This window comes from Dryobates pubescens, chromosome 6 (genome assembly GCF_014839835.1).
Source record: "Dryobates pubescens isolate bDryPub1 chromosome 6, bDryPub1.pri, whole genome shotgun sequence".
Lineage (NCBI taxonomy): Eukaryota > Metazoa > Chordata > Aves > Piciformes > Picidae > Dryobates > Dryobates pubescens.
In genome coordinates, this window is record NC_071617.1 from 20,851,008 (window position 1) to 20,870,178 (window position 19,171).

Sequence of the window (19,171 nt, forward strand, 5' to 3'; positions counted from 1 at the left end):
ATGAGATGCGAGTTACACAACATTCTCCTAGCCACTTACACAAATCTAGGCGGGCGCAGGTGAAGCACAGATTTAACTTCTATTCATATTTACAATACTTTACAAGCTATATTAAATAAATACGGGCTCTGCTACACAACAGGGTCTTAAATATGTACAACATTATTTCTCACTCAAATTTTGCTAGACAAACACGGGTCCCATCACAGTGGATGTGCTGACTGTAACAAGTATTCCTGTGGTACAAGCTAGTAAGTACCGTAACCAACCAGCCCCCAAACCAACAATTCTTAGGCCCTGCAAGATACATGCAGTAAATAATTTAATCCATTCTAACAAATTCAAGTTCTTATGTCTTAGTCTACAAGTAATTAGCTATACACTAACAACTTAAGGTTTTCCTCATGATAACCAATGTAGTAAAACAGTCGGCCGTTCTGGAAGTACAATGGTCTGTAGCTGAGGGGAATGATACATGGTTAGTAAAAACAAGTGTTTCAATGAAACTCCTTTATTTATTGGTATGTTTAGTTTGGTACTGTTTTTATGCAGGCAATATGAAAATAATTAAGCACCAAAAAAAGCACAGAATGATCAGCGTAGACATATTTAAGTTTTCCCTCAGGTACAATGATTTCAAGTAATAGAATCCAAAGCTGTGCAACGAAGATGATGAAGAGAAGTGAACGTGCATTGTATTGGAAAGCCTGTTCTTATTCTAAATGGAAGCATTTACTCTTACATTACTTGCAAAAGAATGGAATGTATTCTCATTTGTTAAGCTACTTTTATTGTACATAAATTGGATTAGAGTCAGTCCTGGCCAGTTTAGAAAATACATGTTTTATCTCTCTGTGCCAGGAATGGTAATTTTCTTCTATGGAAGATAGATACATTTCCTGGGGAAGACAGTTTGTCACTCAACCTGCAGTACTGCTGAGCCACTCTATGGATCAAACATACCCCAGGATTAATATCTCACCCAAGCATCTGTCCAAGCTTCATTCTGTCCTGGGGGGTAGCTGACTCTGGGACTTGAACAAATGTCCTGTAGGCCACTAAGTATAAAACACAATTACTTTGCAAACTCACACACAGAGGCTTTCAACTGTTGGGCCTCCAGCTATAGGATACTCAAATTTTGCCTGCATGTCACAAACACCACCATCAACAGAGCTACCAAACCCAGTTTAGCTGTCTTCAGAAGCAGTGGATCTCCCCTTCTACTGCCCAAGATACTCCCTAGACAAGGACTTCATCACATCCACAGATTCACGCAGAAAGCCACTACTGCCCCTACTCTACCTCCTATACAACTACAGAAAGTAGAAGAGGCTTCAGATGCAGATCTGTCAGTCTGGCATCCCTTGCAAGCACCTGTTCTAAAGTAATGTAGCATACGCATTGGTCCCACACACTTGGAATCTGTCTGATGAAAACTAACTTGCAAAAAGGATGTGTAATGGCACATGTAGCATGTTGTAATTACCAGAACCCTGCTCAGAAATCTGCACTGTCATTTGTTCCCATATGTAACCAGAGTAGTCACATGAGTATTTTGGATGCAGAATACTGGTCACCAAGTAGAAAGTCCAAATACTAAGGTTTCCACATGATAAAATGGTTTAAGAATCAAATGGCATCACAGTTGGATTGATGGTAAGAAAGAATGCCACACCTAACAAGTGAAGAGATGCAAAAGTTAAAGAGAAGATGTGAAGTCCACCTGCATTAAGGAACGAGACAGTGTGCACGTGGCCTTTTTCACTTCCAGGATTCCAAACTATTTTTAAAAATATATATTTTATATCTATTTACAATATTACTGTAATACAATGCCCAATTGTGTAATATTATGGAATACACGATGCCAGTACTGATTGTCCTAGTATATACTCTGACCCAACAAGGCAGTACAGCTAGAAATTACTGAAAGCATCAAGCAAAGCTACTTGAACTGAGACACTGAAACTTTTCCCTTAAAGACTGGACAATATTCTGTTGATTAGGAGATGGTACTCTCCACAGGTAGTCATTCAGTTTATCTGAATCACTATATGCAGTCAGATATGGGGTAAGTGCCTGTTTGCTGCCAGTGGACTTTGCAGGAGTACAAGAGACAGTTTTGCTGCAGAGCAATTCAGAAGGGGCAGTGTCTGCATTACACAGTTTAGGATCTGACTTCCTTGTTTGGTTCTGAGAAGTCTCCAAGTCAGACCCCTCATCTTCAGACTTTATTTCAACATAGTCATCATCATCCCCTTCTCCTTCTTCACTATCTTTGAAGTTTGAAAAATAGTTCTGAGTGGCCATCTGTGCTGTCAGAGGGGAGGCTCTGTTCACTTTCAAGACCTTTTGAGAGTCCTGCAGAGTCACATCTGAGCAGTTTTCAGGGATCTGATTCCTCGTATCAGTTCCTGTACGTCCTGGAGCAATACCTGGCTTTTGAAGGGTGTTGAATCGGAAATCCCTATTCGAATGGAGCTTTCTCTTGTCCATTTCATTAGGATACACAATTGATTCTCCAGACCTGTTGACCACAATTGAGGATGATGACTGTGACCTGCTGTACGTGTGTAGTTTTACATTGCTTACTCTTCTCCCAAGGGAATTATAGATATGGTCTTGGTGCAAATTTTCTTTGTTTGGTTGGCTTATAATGGCACTCCACCTCTGTGCTGGGACGTGCAAACGGTTAGAAATCTGAAGGGAAGGCACTGAGCCAGCTAATGGCAACTGTCTTGAGTGGCATTTTGTACCACCTTCTGTACAGGAGCTCTTGGAATTTGCATCTTGGGATTCAGACCACGGAGAGAAGTCAGCCAGCTCGCCATTACTGTACGTAGAATTCAAAAGCCAATCTTCTGCTCTTGAGCCTTCACTGGTAGATTTGGAACAGGGAGGAGATGCAGCCACAGGTGTGGAAAACCTTCCAGCTGGTGACTCCTGAGGAACGGCCCAGGCTTCCTTTTGGATCTTAGGTGTACTTTCTCTGAAGACAATTTGGTCATAAAGCTGAGAATATTCAGCTATTCTGGCACCTAGAAAGGAGGGAGAATTAACTTATCAGTGACAAGCAATCCATTCAAATGAGTCATGCAAAAATTAAAAGATCTCAAAATGCTTTGAGAAAAGTTTACAGCTGTGTCTTCAACAAAGTAACATGGAACAATGGAGGCTGGAAGAGCCATGCATTGCCCTGCATTTCAATATATTGCATTGAGAAAAGGGGTATCTTGTGATAGTCAATAGTAATGCAGGTCTCAATGTAGTGCACAGTTCCAATAATACACTTCTTGTTATGTGTTAAAATGGAACAGCACATTTGAAAAATTACCTGGTAAATAAGATATTTAGAAACTTTTATAAATATCACAAGGCAGCAGGAACAGCATTCCAGCCATGGCATGCACTGGCTCCATGTCTCTAATCTGCTTCAATTGACTATGGACAAAATTAGTTCCAAACCTGTTGCACATATATAACTGGCATTATTTTTATTTCCAGCCTCAGCTGAACTGATCTTTCCCAACACTATCCTTCTATTTCTTCCCAATTTTATCAAGTAATGACCAAAATTGAGATGTAAATGACTATTCAGGTTAGAAGAAATCTCATTTCAGTGGTAACACAGAAAATACAATACTGACACTCAGCTCACAAGGTGGGGAAAACTCATAATCTTCCAGTTCAGTACACGAATTTCACTGAAAGTTACTAAAGAAATATATATTATAAAAGTATTTTTAACATACCAATAGCAGGACCCCCTTGTTTCTTCTCCTCCAGAATAGCAGCAAGATCTTTGTGTTTCACTTTCTGCTGCCTGTTAGCTGGCTGTTCCTGCTCTGGACTTTTAACTTTCAAAAGCTGGTTAGCCTTCTTAATTTTTTGACTGTATTGCCTTGCCATCATAAAAACTCTGTTCTTTGTTTTATCCACAAAAGCCAAGTCGTTTTCTATGCCCTCTGCATTTGCATTGGACAGAACACTATTGGCAGGTTCATATGAGCTATCTACCAAAGGCATCTCGCACGAGAAGGAAGATCTGTTTAGACTCATAAAAGAGTTCTCCTTGCATGGTGTATTGTCCTCAAGTCTGAGATTAGCCTCACTTATGGTGGCAGCCCTAGGCTTCAGAGTATTTGGAAATATAGGACTTTCTGGCAGAGAGAGAGTAGACAGCGAGTACTCTACATCTTTACTCAGTTGAGGGGTACTACCAGCATGCAGCCTGTCCTGCATATCATCTTTACAAACAGGAAAGGCTGCAAGGAGACGGTCTCTTGTCTTTTCCTCATTCTTCTTGATGTAGTTCTCCAAGTCATTCCAAATCTCATCGACTTCTTCTGAGAGTTTATCTGCTGCAGACTTATGGGACAGTGAATCCGAGTTGGAGGAGCTATCTACTAAGCTCAAATAGTCATTGTCAGTGGGAACATGATGGTAATGACTTTCGTCTTCACTGAATTGGAGACTCTCTTCAGAAACAAACTGTTGTAGATTGTCACAACATGCAAAGTTCTTTTCTAGGCCCAGAAAACTTCTCCTTTTAGAGCATTTTAAGGGATCACATTTAAAATTCAGTAATGGCGTTTCTGGAAGCACAATGGTGTCATAGATACTGTCTTCAACAATCCTGAGCTCATCCAAACTTGAAGTAGGTGCTTCTCTACTGAGTAGTATCTCTTCCCTACTAGCACGAATGGAGGCCCTGTTTTGATTTGCTGTCTTCTTTTTGGAGGGTGAATCCAAGCTGCTTTTGTTTCCAGCCTCATAGAGGGAATCTCTAGCAGATCTCTGGGGACCATGGTCTGTCTCCTCCCTTCTTGTCAGACCCATCAGCTTTAAGTCTTCATAGCTTATATTATCATAAACATGTTCAATATCATCAACGGTCAGCTCCTCGGAAGATTCAGGATATGCATTCATACCACTCACCTCTGCCCTCTTTGCATCCCTTCGAAAGCCACGCTCCCCTGTTTTATGCCTTGTGCTGGCTGGACATGTGTTACTTTCGCCAGCACTACTGGCCCGCCTAACAATTTTATGACAAGTGGGGCTGGAAGTCTCATTTTGATGCACTACTCCCAAGTGCCAGCTGCATGGACGCCCAGAAGAACCCCTCCTTTCTCCACCCACAGCTGAACTAGTGTTAGATGTAGACCCTGATGGTACAAACATTTGATAATCATCTTCATCGTCTTCATTCTCATGAGGTGGGCGCCGGCTGGGAAACAATGCCTGCCTGATCTGATGGTCAGTCCAGATGTTTCTGACAGAGGTACTTCCCCCCAGGATATTCATGATCAGTGAGTTGCTCTGGGGTGTGTTGAATTGTCTAAGCAACTGTGGCTGCCTAGCTGTGCAGGAAAATGGAAGACTGGTACTCAGCTGGGTTGACTCTTCATCTGAAGGGTCCTTGGAGATCTGGGGAGATTTGAAATACATAGTTAACATTAGCCTGTGTCCTGCAATAATACAGTGATTCCCTCCATTCACAGAACTGCCATACCACCTGCATGTCCTACAGCATGGAGTCAGGTGGAGAAGGGCAGGAGGAGAAGGCTCCTTTCACTAGAGAGTCAGGGAGCCAAAATGCAGTGCCATTCTACTTTGTGTCCTAATCCTTACCGTGGCTTAGGTGTCACTTTTGGCATTATATAACATCCTAATTCAAATACAAGACACTGGCTCATGCTCAGGCATGAGTAATTAAAGGCAAACATGTTTGGCAGGAGCTAGATTAAACCTTTTATGCTAACTCTGCAGTTTCACAGTTGGATTAAGCTAATCTGACTCTGGATTTGTGCCACAGTTTTATTCTCCTCTCTTTCCCTTTGCCTACAGTCCTAGCAGGAAGGTATGTTATGCTCTCTACTATATGTCACTGAAAGTTTAATTTGCTTTTTATATTAAGTTTTCATCCAGTTCAGTTAGCAGATCTAATTTACAGCAAGGCCACATGCTTGCCAATGCTAACACGAAGGATGTTGTAGATGTTTCTGTGGTGAAGGCACATATGCCCAGAATTATGCCCCCAGATACTGAAACTTGTCCCAGCATGTGTGGATGGACACAACCCCCTCCTTTCCTGAGGGGAACAAAGGCCAAGGCGTCAGCCAGGCGGCATAAGCAACTGCATGCACTCATCCCATGGGATGGTTGTGCCACTACCAAGTATGGGCATAATTCTAGCTTCATGCTTTCTATAGGTTAAAACTGGTTGTTTATGAGAGTGCCCATGGGCCAAATCCAGGCTCAAGAAACTTTTAAGTATTATCCCAACTTATAAACAAGTTGTCCTCTTTCTCTTTGTCCTATTTCTCTTTCTTTGAGCTAACAAGCTCTCTGCCTACGTGCCATAGCCTTTGCTATTAAGCCATTGTTAGTAAGTCTTCTCTCTCCTACAAGCAAGCAAACCAGCGGCCTCTGCAAGACAGGAGAAGCCAGCATCTGGGCAGGCCCATCAAGCCTCAGCCCTGAGAGTCTCCAGAGAAGGGACCCTCACTGAAAGCCTGAGAAGCTACAGTGTTGTATTGCCACCCTTCACCAGTCAGAAGAAGAGCCCGCCGTGTCTTCAAGAAGACTGGACCCCCAAGGGTAAGGTTGCCCAGTTGACGGGAAAGGGACTTAGCCAAGACCGGCAGCCTCTGCCTCGGCCTTAGGCAGCAGACTGGCAAGCCACAACCGTGCGTACCGGCTCGCATAAAGCAGGACCAGTACCTAGCCACATGCCTGCATGACCCTGCCGTTGTGGGAGAGAAGAGGAGCCACCATTTCCACCACTCCGTGCCCTGTGAACCCCAGGGAAATCTAGAGCACCGTTCATGCCCTGTGCTCCACAGCCAGGACCACTCCGAGAAGGTCCCGCCCAGCCCTTTGAGCCAAGCAAAGAGGAAATTGCCGCTCCACACAGCCTCTTCCAAGGGGCCATCCTCACCAGCCCCGAAGGCCATTGACATGAGGGCCGACCCCATCCAGGGACCAGCCCTACAGGCCTTCCCAGGCCGACCCCGCAGGACCGCTCCCTGCCTTCCGGAGGGAGTCGCCTGAGTCCTACGAAGGGAGCCTGCCTACCAGCTAGCCTATGTTCTGCCCCCTCTTCGCTGCCGCGGGAGGGAGAAGGTTGCTCCCACGGCTGCCATCCGGACCAGCCCAAGAGCCAGCGCGGTGACAGCAGCCTGCCGCAGCCTAGCATCTAATCTTGCTACAAACAAAGAACACGGTGTATCTTCCATGTGCTTTCCACTCGCTAACATTCAGTTCAAAGCACCCGCGCCTAGCAGCCTGACATATCCAGTTCAAGCTTCTGACACATTGTAATACTTTCTGTATAGAGTTAAGCAGCCGCCAACGTCCTGTCGCATCGCCTCCTGGTGGACAAGTGGCAGAATTGCACCCTCCATTATATTAATAGAAATTAATTCTGTAAATATTCCAGTTGGGTCCAAATCGTAAATATTAAACCACTTATGGGATGTATTTCACAATCATGCACTAGAATCTATATACATATAAAAAATAGTGATTCATTAGTTATTAATAATTTTAATAATTAATAAATTAATATTTAGCTAATTCATATTTCATGTTCAGAAATTAATAACCTCTTCATCACAGTTCTTGGCCAGAGGTTGGGAAAAAGAGGGAAGACGATTTCTTTTTGGCTTAAGCCTATGCTGATGGGTTTGGTTAGTTGTGTTTGTTCTTTGAGTTGTGGTTTTTTTGTTGTTGGTTGGTTGTTTTGTTTTGAGTCTTTTTTATTTAAAAAAACCCAACCCCCAAACAATAGTCTTTAATCATAGAATGATAGAATGATTTGGGTTGGAAGGGACCTTAAAGATCATCTAATTCCAACACCCCTGCCATGAGCACTGACACCTCCCCTGCTAGAGCTGGTTGCTCAAGTCCCCATCCAGCCTGTCTCTGAACACTTTGATGGGTGGCACCTCCACTTCTCTAGGCAATGTGTTCCAGTGCCTTTCCACCTTCATGGGAAAGAATGTCTTGCTATGTCTAATGTAAATCTAGCTTCTTCCAGTTTAAAGCCATTACCCCTTGCATCCTGTCACTACATGCCTTTGTAAAAAGCTTGTCTTCAGCTATGTTGTAGGCCCCTTTCAAATACTGAAAGGCTGCTATAAGGTCTCCCTCAAGCATTCTCTTCTGCATACTCAACAACCCAGCTCTCTCAGCCTCTCTTCACAGGAGAGGTGCTCCAGCCCTCTTCCTTTTTGTAGCCCTCCTGTGGACCCACTCACACAGTCACACAGAATCAACCAGGTTGGAAAAGACCTCAGAGATCATCAAGTCCAACCTATTACCCAATATCTAACACCTCCTGAGAACTAAACCATGTCTCCAAGTGCCATATCCAATCTTTATTTTCCAACACCTCCAGGGACAGGGACTCAGTCACCTCCCTAGGCAGTCCATTCCAATGGCCAATTACTCTTTCTGTGAAGAATTTTCACCTCAAGCCTAAACTTCCCCAGGCACACCTTGAGACTGTGTCCTCTTGCTCTGTCACTGGTTGCCTGGGAGTAGAGACCAACCCCCACCTATCTACAACCTCCCTTCAGGTAGTTGTAGACAGCAGTAAGGTCTCCCCTGAGCTTCCTCTTCTCCAGGCTAAACAACCCCAGCTCCCTCAACCTCTCTTCATAGGGCTTGTGCTCGAGACCTCTCACCAGCCTCACTGCCCCTCTCTGGACACATACAAGTATCTCATTATCCTTCTTAAATTGAGGGGCCCAGAACTAGACACAGTACTCAAGGTGAGGCTTAACCAGTGCTGAGTACAGGAGCACAATGACTTCCCTGCTCCTGCTGGCCACACTATTTCTGGTGCAGGCCAGGATGCCAGGATGACACGGCTGGCTCATGTTCAGCTGGCTGTCAATCAGTACACCCAGGTCCTTCTCTGCCTGGCCGCTCTCCAGCCACTCTGACCCCAGCCTGTAGTACTGCATGGGGTTGTTGTGGCCAATGTATAGAACCCAGCACTTAGATGCGTTAAACCTCATTTTAGCCTGGAGGAGACTGAGGGGTGACCTTATTACTCTCTACAACTACCTGAAGGGAGGTTGTAGACAGACGGATGTTGGTCTCTTCTCCCAGGCAGCCAGTACCAGAACAAGAGGACACAGTCTCAGGCTGCACCAGGAGAGGTTCAGGCTAGATGTTAGGAAAAAGTTCTATACAGAAAGAGTGATTGCCCATTGGAATGGGCTGCCTGGGGAGGTGGTGGAGTTGCCATCATTGGAGGTTTTCAGGAGAAGACTTGATGGGGTGCTTGGTGCCGTGGGTTAGATGTTTGGGTGGTGTTGGATTGGTTGATGGGTTGGATGCGATGATCTTGGAAGGTCTCTTCCAACCTGGTTTATTCTATGTATTATTCTGTTGGACTCTGCCCATCTGGCCAGTCTGTCAAGGTCACTCTGCAGAGCTCTCCTACCTTCTAACAGATCAACACCTGCCCCCCAGGTTGGTGTCATCTGCAAACTTACTAATGTTGGACTCAATCCCCACTTCCAGATCATCAATAAAGATTTTAAACAGGATGGGGCCCAGCACTGATCCCTGTGGCATACCACTAGTGACTGGTTGCCAGCTGAATGTGGCACCATTTACCACCACTCTCTGGGCTCGGCCCTCCAGCCAGTTCCTAACCCAGCACAGAGTGCTGCTGTCCAAGCCACAGGCTGACAGCTTGGCCAGGAGTTTGCTGTGGGGGACAGTGTCAAAGGCCTTGCTGAAGTCCAGGTAGACCACATCCACAGACCTCCCCACATCCCCAGGCGGTCACCTGATCATAGAAGGAGATCAGGTGGTCAGGCAGGACCTGCCCTTCCTAAATCCATGCTGGTTGGGCCTGATCCCTTGGCCATCCTGCAGGTGTGCTGTGATTGCACTCAAGATGATCTGCTCCATCATCTTTCCTGGCACTGAGGTCAGGCTGACAGGCCTGTAGTTTCCAGGTTCCTTCATCTGGCCCTTCTGGATGGGCACCACATTGGCCAGTTTCCAGTCATCTGGGACCTCTCCAGTGAGCCAGGACTGGTGGTAAATGATGGAGAGTGGCTTGGCCAGCTCATCTGCCAGCTCTTTCAGCACCCTAAGATGGAGCCCATCTGGTCCCATGGACTTGTGAGTATCCAAGTGACTCGGCAAGTCTCTAACTGCTTCCTCTTGGATTACATGGGGAATATACTGCTCCCTGACCCCATCTACCAGTTCAGGTGGCCAGTTATCCTGAAGTCTTCCTGCCTTACTGTTGAAAATGGAGGCAAAGAAGGTATTTAGAACCTCAGCCTTTTCCTCATCTTTAGTTACAATGTTCCCCTTCAGGTCCAATATAGAGTGGAGGTTCTTCTTGCCTCTCTTTTTAGCATTAATGTATTTATAAAAATGCTTTGTATTGTCTTTCACAGCAGAGGCCAGCTTAAGCTCTAACTGGGCTTTTGCCTCTCTAATTTTTCTCCTACATGATCTAACAACATCCTTAAACATATCATGAGTTGCCTCCCCCCCTTTGCAAAGGCGACACACCCTCTTTTTTCCCCTTAATTCCTTCAAGAGCTGCTTGCACATCCAGGCTGGTTGCCTTCCCTGGTGGCTCATCTTTCGGCACATAGGCACAGTCTGTTTTGTGCCTTCAAGAGCTCCTGTTTGAAGTAGGTCCAACCATCCTGGACCCCTTTGTTCTTAAGGGCTTCTTCCCAAGGTACTCTCCAGGTTAGTTGCTTAAATAATCTGAAGTCTGCCCTCTGGAAATCCAAGGTAAGGGTTTTTCTTTTCCTCCCTCGTTTCCTTGCATATTGAGAACTCCACTATTTCATGACTGCTGCACCCTAGACAGCCTCCTACCATCACATCTCCCACCAGCCCTTCTCTATTTGAGAAGGGCAGATCAAGCTGGGCCTCACTCCTGGTAGGCTTGCATAGCAGCTGTGCCAAGAAGCTGCCCTCCATACACTCTCAGAACCTTCTAGACTGCCTCTTCTCTGCTGTGTTAACTTCCCAGTGGATATCTGGTGGGTTAAAATTCCCAGCAGATATCTGGCAGATTAAAGTTCCCAGGAGATATCCGGCAGGTTAAAGTTCCCAGGAGATATCTGGCAGGTTAAAGTTCCCAGGAGATATCTGGCAGGTTAAAGTTCCCAGCAGGTATCTAGCAGGTTAAAGTCACCCAGAAGAACAAGAGCTGGTGGTCTTGAGATGACCTCCAGCTGCTTGTAGAATACTTCATCTATTTCTGCATCCTGTTTGGGTAGTCTATGACGGACTCCAACCAGGATGTAAGTTTTGTTAGCCTTCCCTCTAATTTTGACCCACAGGCACTCAATCTGTTCATCCTTTACCTCAAGTTTTCTGGCGTTGAGAGATTCCCTAATATACAGGGTCACCCCTCCTCCTCTTCTCCCTTGCCTGTCTCGCCTAAAGAGCTTATAACCATCCAGTGCATTGCTCCAGTTGTGTGAATCATCCCACCACGCTTCTGTAATGGCAACTACGTTGTAGACTTCCAGTTCATTTGTTACCCATACTGCGTGCATTGCAGATTTCACCACTGACTCTAGTTAACCTCTGGAGGGACTAGTTTCGTCACCCTCCCCCTTCAAACCTAGTTTAAAGCCCTCAGTTAATCCTCTTAACAGTTCCATGTGCTTCCTGTGCCAGGGGCTGCAGACCTGGACACAGTGTTCCAGGTAGGGTCTCATGGGAGTAGAGCAGAGGGAGAAAATCACCTCCCTTGACCTGCTAGCTGAGGTCAGTATATTCATCATACAGATGAATATTTCAATTATATGAATAATAAAGCATGCTATAAGTAGAAGATACAGGAAAAATACAAATTTCTTAGACATACCAAATTAGAAGTAAAATAATAATGATATACCTGTGTATCACACTTGTTGAGATTAACACTTCTCCGTTTTTCAACATTTTCAGCAGCTTGACTATTTAGTCTTTTTCTTCCCCCTTTTGATTTCTGCAGTGGGTTTTGCTGCATTCCCTGTAATTAAAAAAAAAAGGCACAAAGGAGAGGTAATAAAAGCCACATTTTTGGGGTACAGTTTCAAAAATTTGTTTTGTATTAAAAAGGGGAGGGGATAGCCTCACTATCACTCCATAGTCTTGAACACCAGAAGGAGGTCTCAACTGAAAAATATGCTGTCACCCAGCCTATACAGAAAAAAACAACCAACCAACACAGCCTCCTCCACCAAAAAACACCAAACCCAAAACAACAAACAGAAGGCCAGAAAGTTATGTGTTGGACAGTGTTGAAGTTAACTCAGAGTGAAGGGCACACATGATGGGAACACAGAGAATCTGAGATTGTTGCCACAACTAGGATTAGACACTATGCTACTAATATACATTTTTATAGTGATATTCTTTCGCACTTACTCATTCTTTTGTACTTCCTCGTGTCAGGAAGACAGAGAATTGCAAGACACTGCACTACACTGATAGGGGATACAATTTTTATCAAATTTTACAATGCAAATAGTGTAATTTCAAAGAGGAAATGCAAGGTAAAACTCAAAAGGAGTTTCAATAACAGAGTTTGGATAATTCACAAAAAATGGACCACACCAGGATATGACCTCAGCAACAACTACACCAAAATGAGGGTGTAGACTATCTAAATGTAGTCACATTTCAAAACTAGAGTTTCAGAAGTACTACAGGTGCACTCTTCACTGGGTTAAGAACTGGCTGGAGGGCTGGGCCCAGAGAGTGGTGGTGAATGGTGCTACTTCCAGTTGGCAGCCAGTCACTAGTGCTGACCCCCAGTGATCAGTGTTGGGCCGGATCCCATTCAATATCTTTATTGATGATCTGGATGAGGGGATTGAGTCTACCATTAGTAAGTTTGCATACAACACCAAGTTTGGGGCATGTATAGATCTGTTAGAGGGTAGAAGGGCTCTGTGGATGGATCTTGCCAGGCAGAAAAGGACCTGGGGGTATTGGTTGACAGCCAGCTGAACATGAGCCAGCCCAGGTTGCCAAGGAGGCCAATGGCATCCTGGCCTGTATCAGGAACAGTGTGGCCAGCAGGAGCAGGGAGGTCATTCTGCCCCTGTACTCAGCACTGGTTAGGCCACACGTCGAGTACTGTGTCCAGTTCTGGGACCCTCAGTTTAAGAAAGATGTTGAGATGCTGGAATATATCCAGAGAAAGGTAAGAAAGCTGATAAGAGTTCTGGAGCACAAGCCCTATGATGAATGGCTGAGGGAGCTGGAGTTGTTTAGCCTGGAGAAGAGGAAGCTCAGGGGAGACCTTATTGCTGTCTACAACTACCTGAAGGAGGTTGTAGCCAGGTGGGGGTTGGTCTCTACTCTCAGGTAACCAGCAACAGAACAAGAAGATACAGTCTCAAGCTCTGCCAGGGGAGGTTTAGGATGGATATTAGGAAGAAAGAGTGATTTGCCATTGGAATGGGTTGCCCAGGGAGGTGGTGGATTCACTGCCCCTGGAAGTGTTTAAAATAAGACTGGATGAGGCACTTAGTGCATGGTTTAGTTGATTAGATGGTGTTGGGTGATAGGTTGGACTTGACAATCTCAAAGGTCTTTCCCAACCTGGTTAATTCTATGATTCTGTGATGTGTGGAAATGTGTAGAATGTATTGCTGTACTACTGTACAGCAGTAACAGATAAAGATTCTCATTTCCAGAAATCTACTTACAAATTCTCATATTGAAGGTCACATGTTCCTAGCTATTGCCAGCAGTTACAGGTTGTGAAACATCACATTACACATGGCTGTGCCTGAATCTTAACTTAAAATTGGTTAAGTTCTTGTTTGGAGACCTGAAGACACTACCTCTGCATGAGGCCTAGAAAGGTTTCTTTCACGGTATGAACTGGAGAAACAAGGAAAGGTCAGGTGTGTGCAACAGGTAAAAGCAATAGCTTTATTTCAGAATTAGGTTTGAGGACTGCAAAGGACTAAGTAAAATCTCTTTCAAGAAATGGGGATTTCTTCCTCTGTACACATGGTACTTTTACATTTCATGAGGTCTAAATAAAAATATTTCTAGGGAGAGAAAGTTGTAAACATTTGTAATATATTCCTGCCTCCTTGCTGGTTTGCAGATAATTTTAATACCTCTTTTATTCTCCTGAAGAAAAAAAGGATTTTATTTCTCTCCTTCTTACCTGCTTTTCATTTCCCTTCTTTTATGTCTTACCTGTTCAGACTCTTCTTCATCATCAGCATCGATCTGTTCCATAGCAGAAGTCTGAAGAATTTCATCCTGATCACTGCTGTATGCTGGCTCAATGGACTCTTGAAATTGGCTTTCCAGCCCACTTGCCTCCAATGGAACCTTTTTTCTAGAATTCAGCAAAACTTCATTTGATCCTAGTTTGGTGGCCTGAGATAACAGGGCTCCTTCAATACTGATTCGCTTTAAAAAAAACACCACAAAACTTTGATTAGAAGTTAACAGAGATGATATATTTCAGTAAGACACTGTCTTACTAACAGACAATGTTTCAGCTCTATTCAGTTAGATGCACTACAATAAGATTTATAAAGAAAGGAGTAGAATAATCTGTACTTTTCTACAGAATATTTAGAAGTAAAAAAATATATGCAAAAAAATCCCTCCTCAGTCACGAGGGCTCATCAAGAGGGCCAAAGGCATCCTGGCCTGCATCAGGAACAGTGCGGCCAGCAGGAGCAGGGAGGTCATTCTGCCCCTGTACACTGCACTGGTTAGGCTGCACCTTGAGTACTGTGTCCAGTTCTGGGCCCCTCAGTTTAGGAAGGATGTTGACTTGCTGGAGCGTGTCCAGAGAAGGGCAACAAAGTTGGTGAGGGGTTTGGAACACAAGCCCTATGAGGAGAGGCTGAGGGAGCTGGGGTTGCTTTGCCTGGAGAGGAGGAGACTCAGGTGGGACCTTCTTGCTCTCTGCAACTACCTGAAGGGAGGTTGTAGACAGGCAGATGTTGGTCTCTTCTCCCAGGCAGCCAGTACCGGAACAAGAGGACATAGTCTCAGGCTGCACCAGGGGAGATTTAGGTTGGATGTGAGGAAGAAGTTCTATACAGAGAGAGTGATTGCCTATTGGAATGGGCTGCCTGGGGAGGTGGTGGAGTCATCATCATTGGAGGTGTTCAGGAGGAGACTTGATGGGGTGCTTGGTGCCATGGTTTAGTTGTTTAGGTGGGTTGGATTGGATTGGTTGATGGGTTGGATGCCATGATCTTGAAGGTCTCTTCCAACCTGGCTTATTCTATTCTATTCTATTCTATTCTATTCTATTCTATTCTATTCTATGTCATGAGAGAGTCTGGAGAGATAAAGAATTGCATGAAAGAGCAGAAGGAGGAATTTAAAAACCTCCATATCCAAATTGGCAAAGGGAGATGATCTCATTTCTTCTTCTTCTAGATAAAAGTTTCAGCTGTTAGAAACAGACATCCTCCTAGAAGGCCATTTCTAACTAGGCCAAACCAATTAGGGGTGCCCTGCCTCCCAACAGGGGAAGGAAAAGGATAATGGAGATAACAGAATCTATTGGGATGTATACATTCAGTGGCCTGGCACTTCAAGATTTCAGAAGTATGGGTCTTTGGTTGACACAGGAGCTCAGTGCACTGCAACACCATCAAATTATCAAGGATCAGAGCCTATAACTATTCTGGGAGTCACTGGTGGATCTCAGGAGTTGACTAAGTTGCAGGTTGACATTAGCTTAACTGGGAAAGAGTAGAAGAAACATACTATTGTAACAGGACCACATGCACCTTGTATTTGGGAATTGATTTTCTAAGAGAAGGGCGTTTCAAAGACCCTAAGGGTTACAAATGGACTTTTGGAATAGCAACTGTAGAAATTGATGAAGTAAAGTTGAAGTTGTCTATTAGATCTGAACTTTCAGATGAATCTGCAGTTGTGGGACAACATGAGATAGAGGACATGAAGCTGCCAGTTGCTTCTCAAACTGTGCATCACTGACAATACAGAATCAACCATGACTCTCTGGTGCCCATTCAAAACTTGATTTGTCAATTGGTAGGTCAGAATGTCATCAGTAAAACATTCACCTTTCAACAGTCCAGTTTGGCTTGTGTGAAAGCCAAATGGAGAATGGCATCTGACAGTTGACTTATGTGCCCTGAGCGAAGTAACTCCATCCATGAGTGCAGTTGTACCAGACATGATGGAACTCCAGTATGAGCTGGAATCCAAAGAGGCCAAATGGTATGCTACCATAGACATTGCTAATGCCTTCTTCTCTGTTTTCATAGCAGAGGAATGCAGGCCTCAGTTTGCCTTTACCTGGAGAGGCATACTGTACACCTTTAATTGTTTGCCCCAGGGATGGATTCATAGTTCAACCATCTATCATGCAGTGATCCATGATGCTTTGGAGAAAGGTGGTGCTCCAGAACACATCCAGTTTATCGATGACATCATTGCCTGGGGTAAAACTGCTGAGGAAGTCTTTGAGAAAGGTAACATTCTCTTGCGTGCAGGTTTCGCCATCAAGCGAGACAAGGTGAAAGGACCTGCCAGAGAGATTCAGTTTCTGGGAGTGCGGTGGCAGGATGGTCACCATCACATTCCAATGGATGTGATAAAGAACATCTCTACCATGGCAAATCCCATCAACAAGGAAGAAACTCTATGTTTCTTAGGAACAGTGGGATTTTGGAGACTGCACATTCCTGGATACAGACAGATTGTGACGCTTCTCTATGATGTGACTCGAAAGAGAAAATTTCCAGTGGGGTCCTGAGCAACAAGCAGCCTTTGACCAGATAAAACGAGAAGTAGTCTATGCAATGGGTTTGGGACCCGTTTCAACTGGTCCAGACATTAAGAACATTCTGTACATGGCTGTAAGTGACAATGGTCCAACCTGGTGCTTATGGCAGTGAGCTCCAAGTGAGATATGCAGTGGTCCACTTGGTTTCTGGAGTCGTGGCTACAAAGGCTCAGAAGCAAACTACACTCCAACAGAGAAAGAGATACTGGCTGCCTATGAAGGAGTAAAAGCTGCTTCTGAAGTAATTGGAACTGAGTCACAACTTCTTTTAGCTCCCAGATTGCCAGATTTGAATTGGATGTTCACAGATAAAGCTTCTTCACCACATCATGTGACAGATGCCACATGGTCTAAGTGGATGGCTCTGATAATGCAGAGATCTTGAATGGGAAATCTTGAAAGGCCTGGTCTGGTGGAAATGATCACAAATTGGCCAGAAGGCACTGACTGCACAAAACCTCCAGAGGAGGTTTCCTCATGCTGAGGAAGCTCCTCCTTACAGTGACCTTTCTGATGATGAAAAGAAATATGCTTTCTTCACAGGCGGTTCCTGTCATCTTGCTGAAAACAAGTGGAGATGGAAGCCTGCAGTGTGGAGTCCAACACACAGAATTGCAGAGGCTAAAGATGGAGAAGGTGAAGCCAGCCAATTTGCAGAGGTAAAAGCTGTCCAGCTAGCTCTCAATGTAGCTGAATATGAAAGATGGCCAAAGCTTTATCTCTACACTGACTCATGGATGGTAGCCAGTGCTCTGTGGGGTTGGCTAAAGGACTGGAAAAAGAATGGTTGGCAGAGAAAAGGAAAGCCTATTTGGGCTGCTGGTCTGTGGCAAGACATTGCTGCTCGCATTGAGAGAATACCAGTGAAAGTGAGACACATTGATGCTCACATTCCTCAGAGCAAAGCTACTGAGGAACAGCAACACAACCATCAGGCAGATTTAGCTGCAAGAGTTTCTCAAGTAGATGCAAACTCTGATCTCAATCTTGACTGGAAACACCGAGGTGAACTGTTCTTAGCTCGGTGGGCTCATGATTCATCAGGATATCAAGGCAGAGATGCAAACCAGGGGGCTCGTGACAGATCCATAGACATTTCCATGGATGCTATCATGCAAGTCATACATGACTGTGACATCTGTGCTGCTATTAAGCAGGCAAAGCGAATCAAGCCCTTGTGGTATGGTGGGAGATGGTCCAAGAACAAGTACAGTGAGGCCTGGCAGAATGATTATGCCACTCTACCTTGTTCTTGATCTGGCAAACAGTATGTGCTTACTATGGTAGAGGCAAGCAATGGATGGTTGGAAACTTAGCCTATTCCTCACTCAACTGCATTTAACACCATTCTTGGTCTGGAAAGACAAATGCTGTGGAGACATGGAACTCCAGAGAGAATTGAGTCAGACAATGGAACTCATTTCAAAAACAAGCTTGTGAAGAACTGGGCAAAAAAGCACAGCATCGAGTGGATATTCCACATTCCCTACTATGCAGGGAAAACTGAATGCTACAACAGTTTGCTGAAAACCACTCTGAAAGCCATGGTGGGTGGATCTTTGAAAAACTGGGAGAAACACCTAGCACAAGCAACCTGGTTGGTAAATAGTAGAGGTTCAGTACATCCAGCTGGACCTGCACAATCAGATTTGTTATGAAAGGTAGAAGGTGATAAAGTTCCTGTTATTCAAGAAAAGAATCTGTTAGGGGAAACTGTTTGGGTATTTTCTCCTACAGGAGAGGCCAAACCTGTCTGAGGGGTGGTTTATGCTGAAGGTCCTGGCCACACTTACTGGGTAATGCAAGAGAATAGTGAAATTCATTGTATTCCACAAAGAAATCTAACATTAGTTGAGCAAGGTTAAATTCAGAATGTTGTACAAACATAACATTGCGCTCAAAGGAAGAATCCATGAGGAATCTATGGTGCACAAACCCTGAGAGCCCTGAGTAACCTGAGAGTCCCTGCTCCTTTTCTTCATTTTGTCTGCAAAGAGACAAACTGTTTTCTTATTTCCTGGGTTTTGAACTTTTAAATCATCTACATCTGAGATAGCCAGAATGGACTATGAACTTTATTTACGTATTATTGTAGATACTGGTTTAGGTTAGATGGTGTAGCAGGTGAGAGTTAATTGGAGTTTGATTAGAGGTAGGCAGCTGCCAAGGGGTGCCTGGGAATAACTGGTGCTTGTGCCCAGCTGCCTGAGGGCATCTGGGAATGCTTAGTGTTTGATCAGAAGCTCCCAGGTGCACGATAAGGGTAACGGATAACACATATCTGTAGGCCCCTTTGTTTATGAAACAGAGCAGGGATAGGAATGTATTGAATGTGTTGACAACCTGAGAGGACTGTGAAAAACCTTC

At 44.5% G+C, this 19,171-nt stretch overlaps 1 protein-coding gene across 1 annotated transcript in view; it reads right to left on the minus strand.

Moving 5' to 3' along the window:
• Positions 1 to 1,527: 1,527 nt before the first annotated feature.
• Positions 1,528 to 19,171, minus strand: part of PLEKHG1 (pleckstrin homology and RhoGEF domain containing G1) — a 147,981-nt gene continuing 130,337 nt past the window's right edge. Inside the window, exons 17-20 of the mRNA XM_009897061.2 lie at positions 14,215 to 14,433; positions 11,906 to 12,022; positions 3,756 to 5,430; positions 1,528 to 3,041 (exon numbers count right to left, since the gene is read on the minus strand). Of these exons, the coding sequence (XP_009895363.2) occupies positions 1,939 to 3,041; positions 3,756 to 5,430; positions 11,906 to 12,022; positions 14,215 to 14,433 (3,114 nt within the window). The 3' untranslated portion in view covers positions 1,528 to 1,938. The remainder of the gene's footprint in view (positions 3,042 to 3,755; positions 5,431 to 11,905; positions 12,023 to 14,214; positions 14,434 to 19,171) is intronic.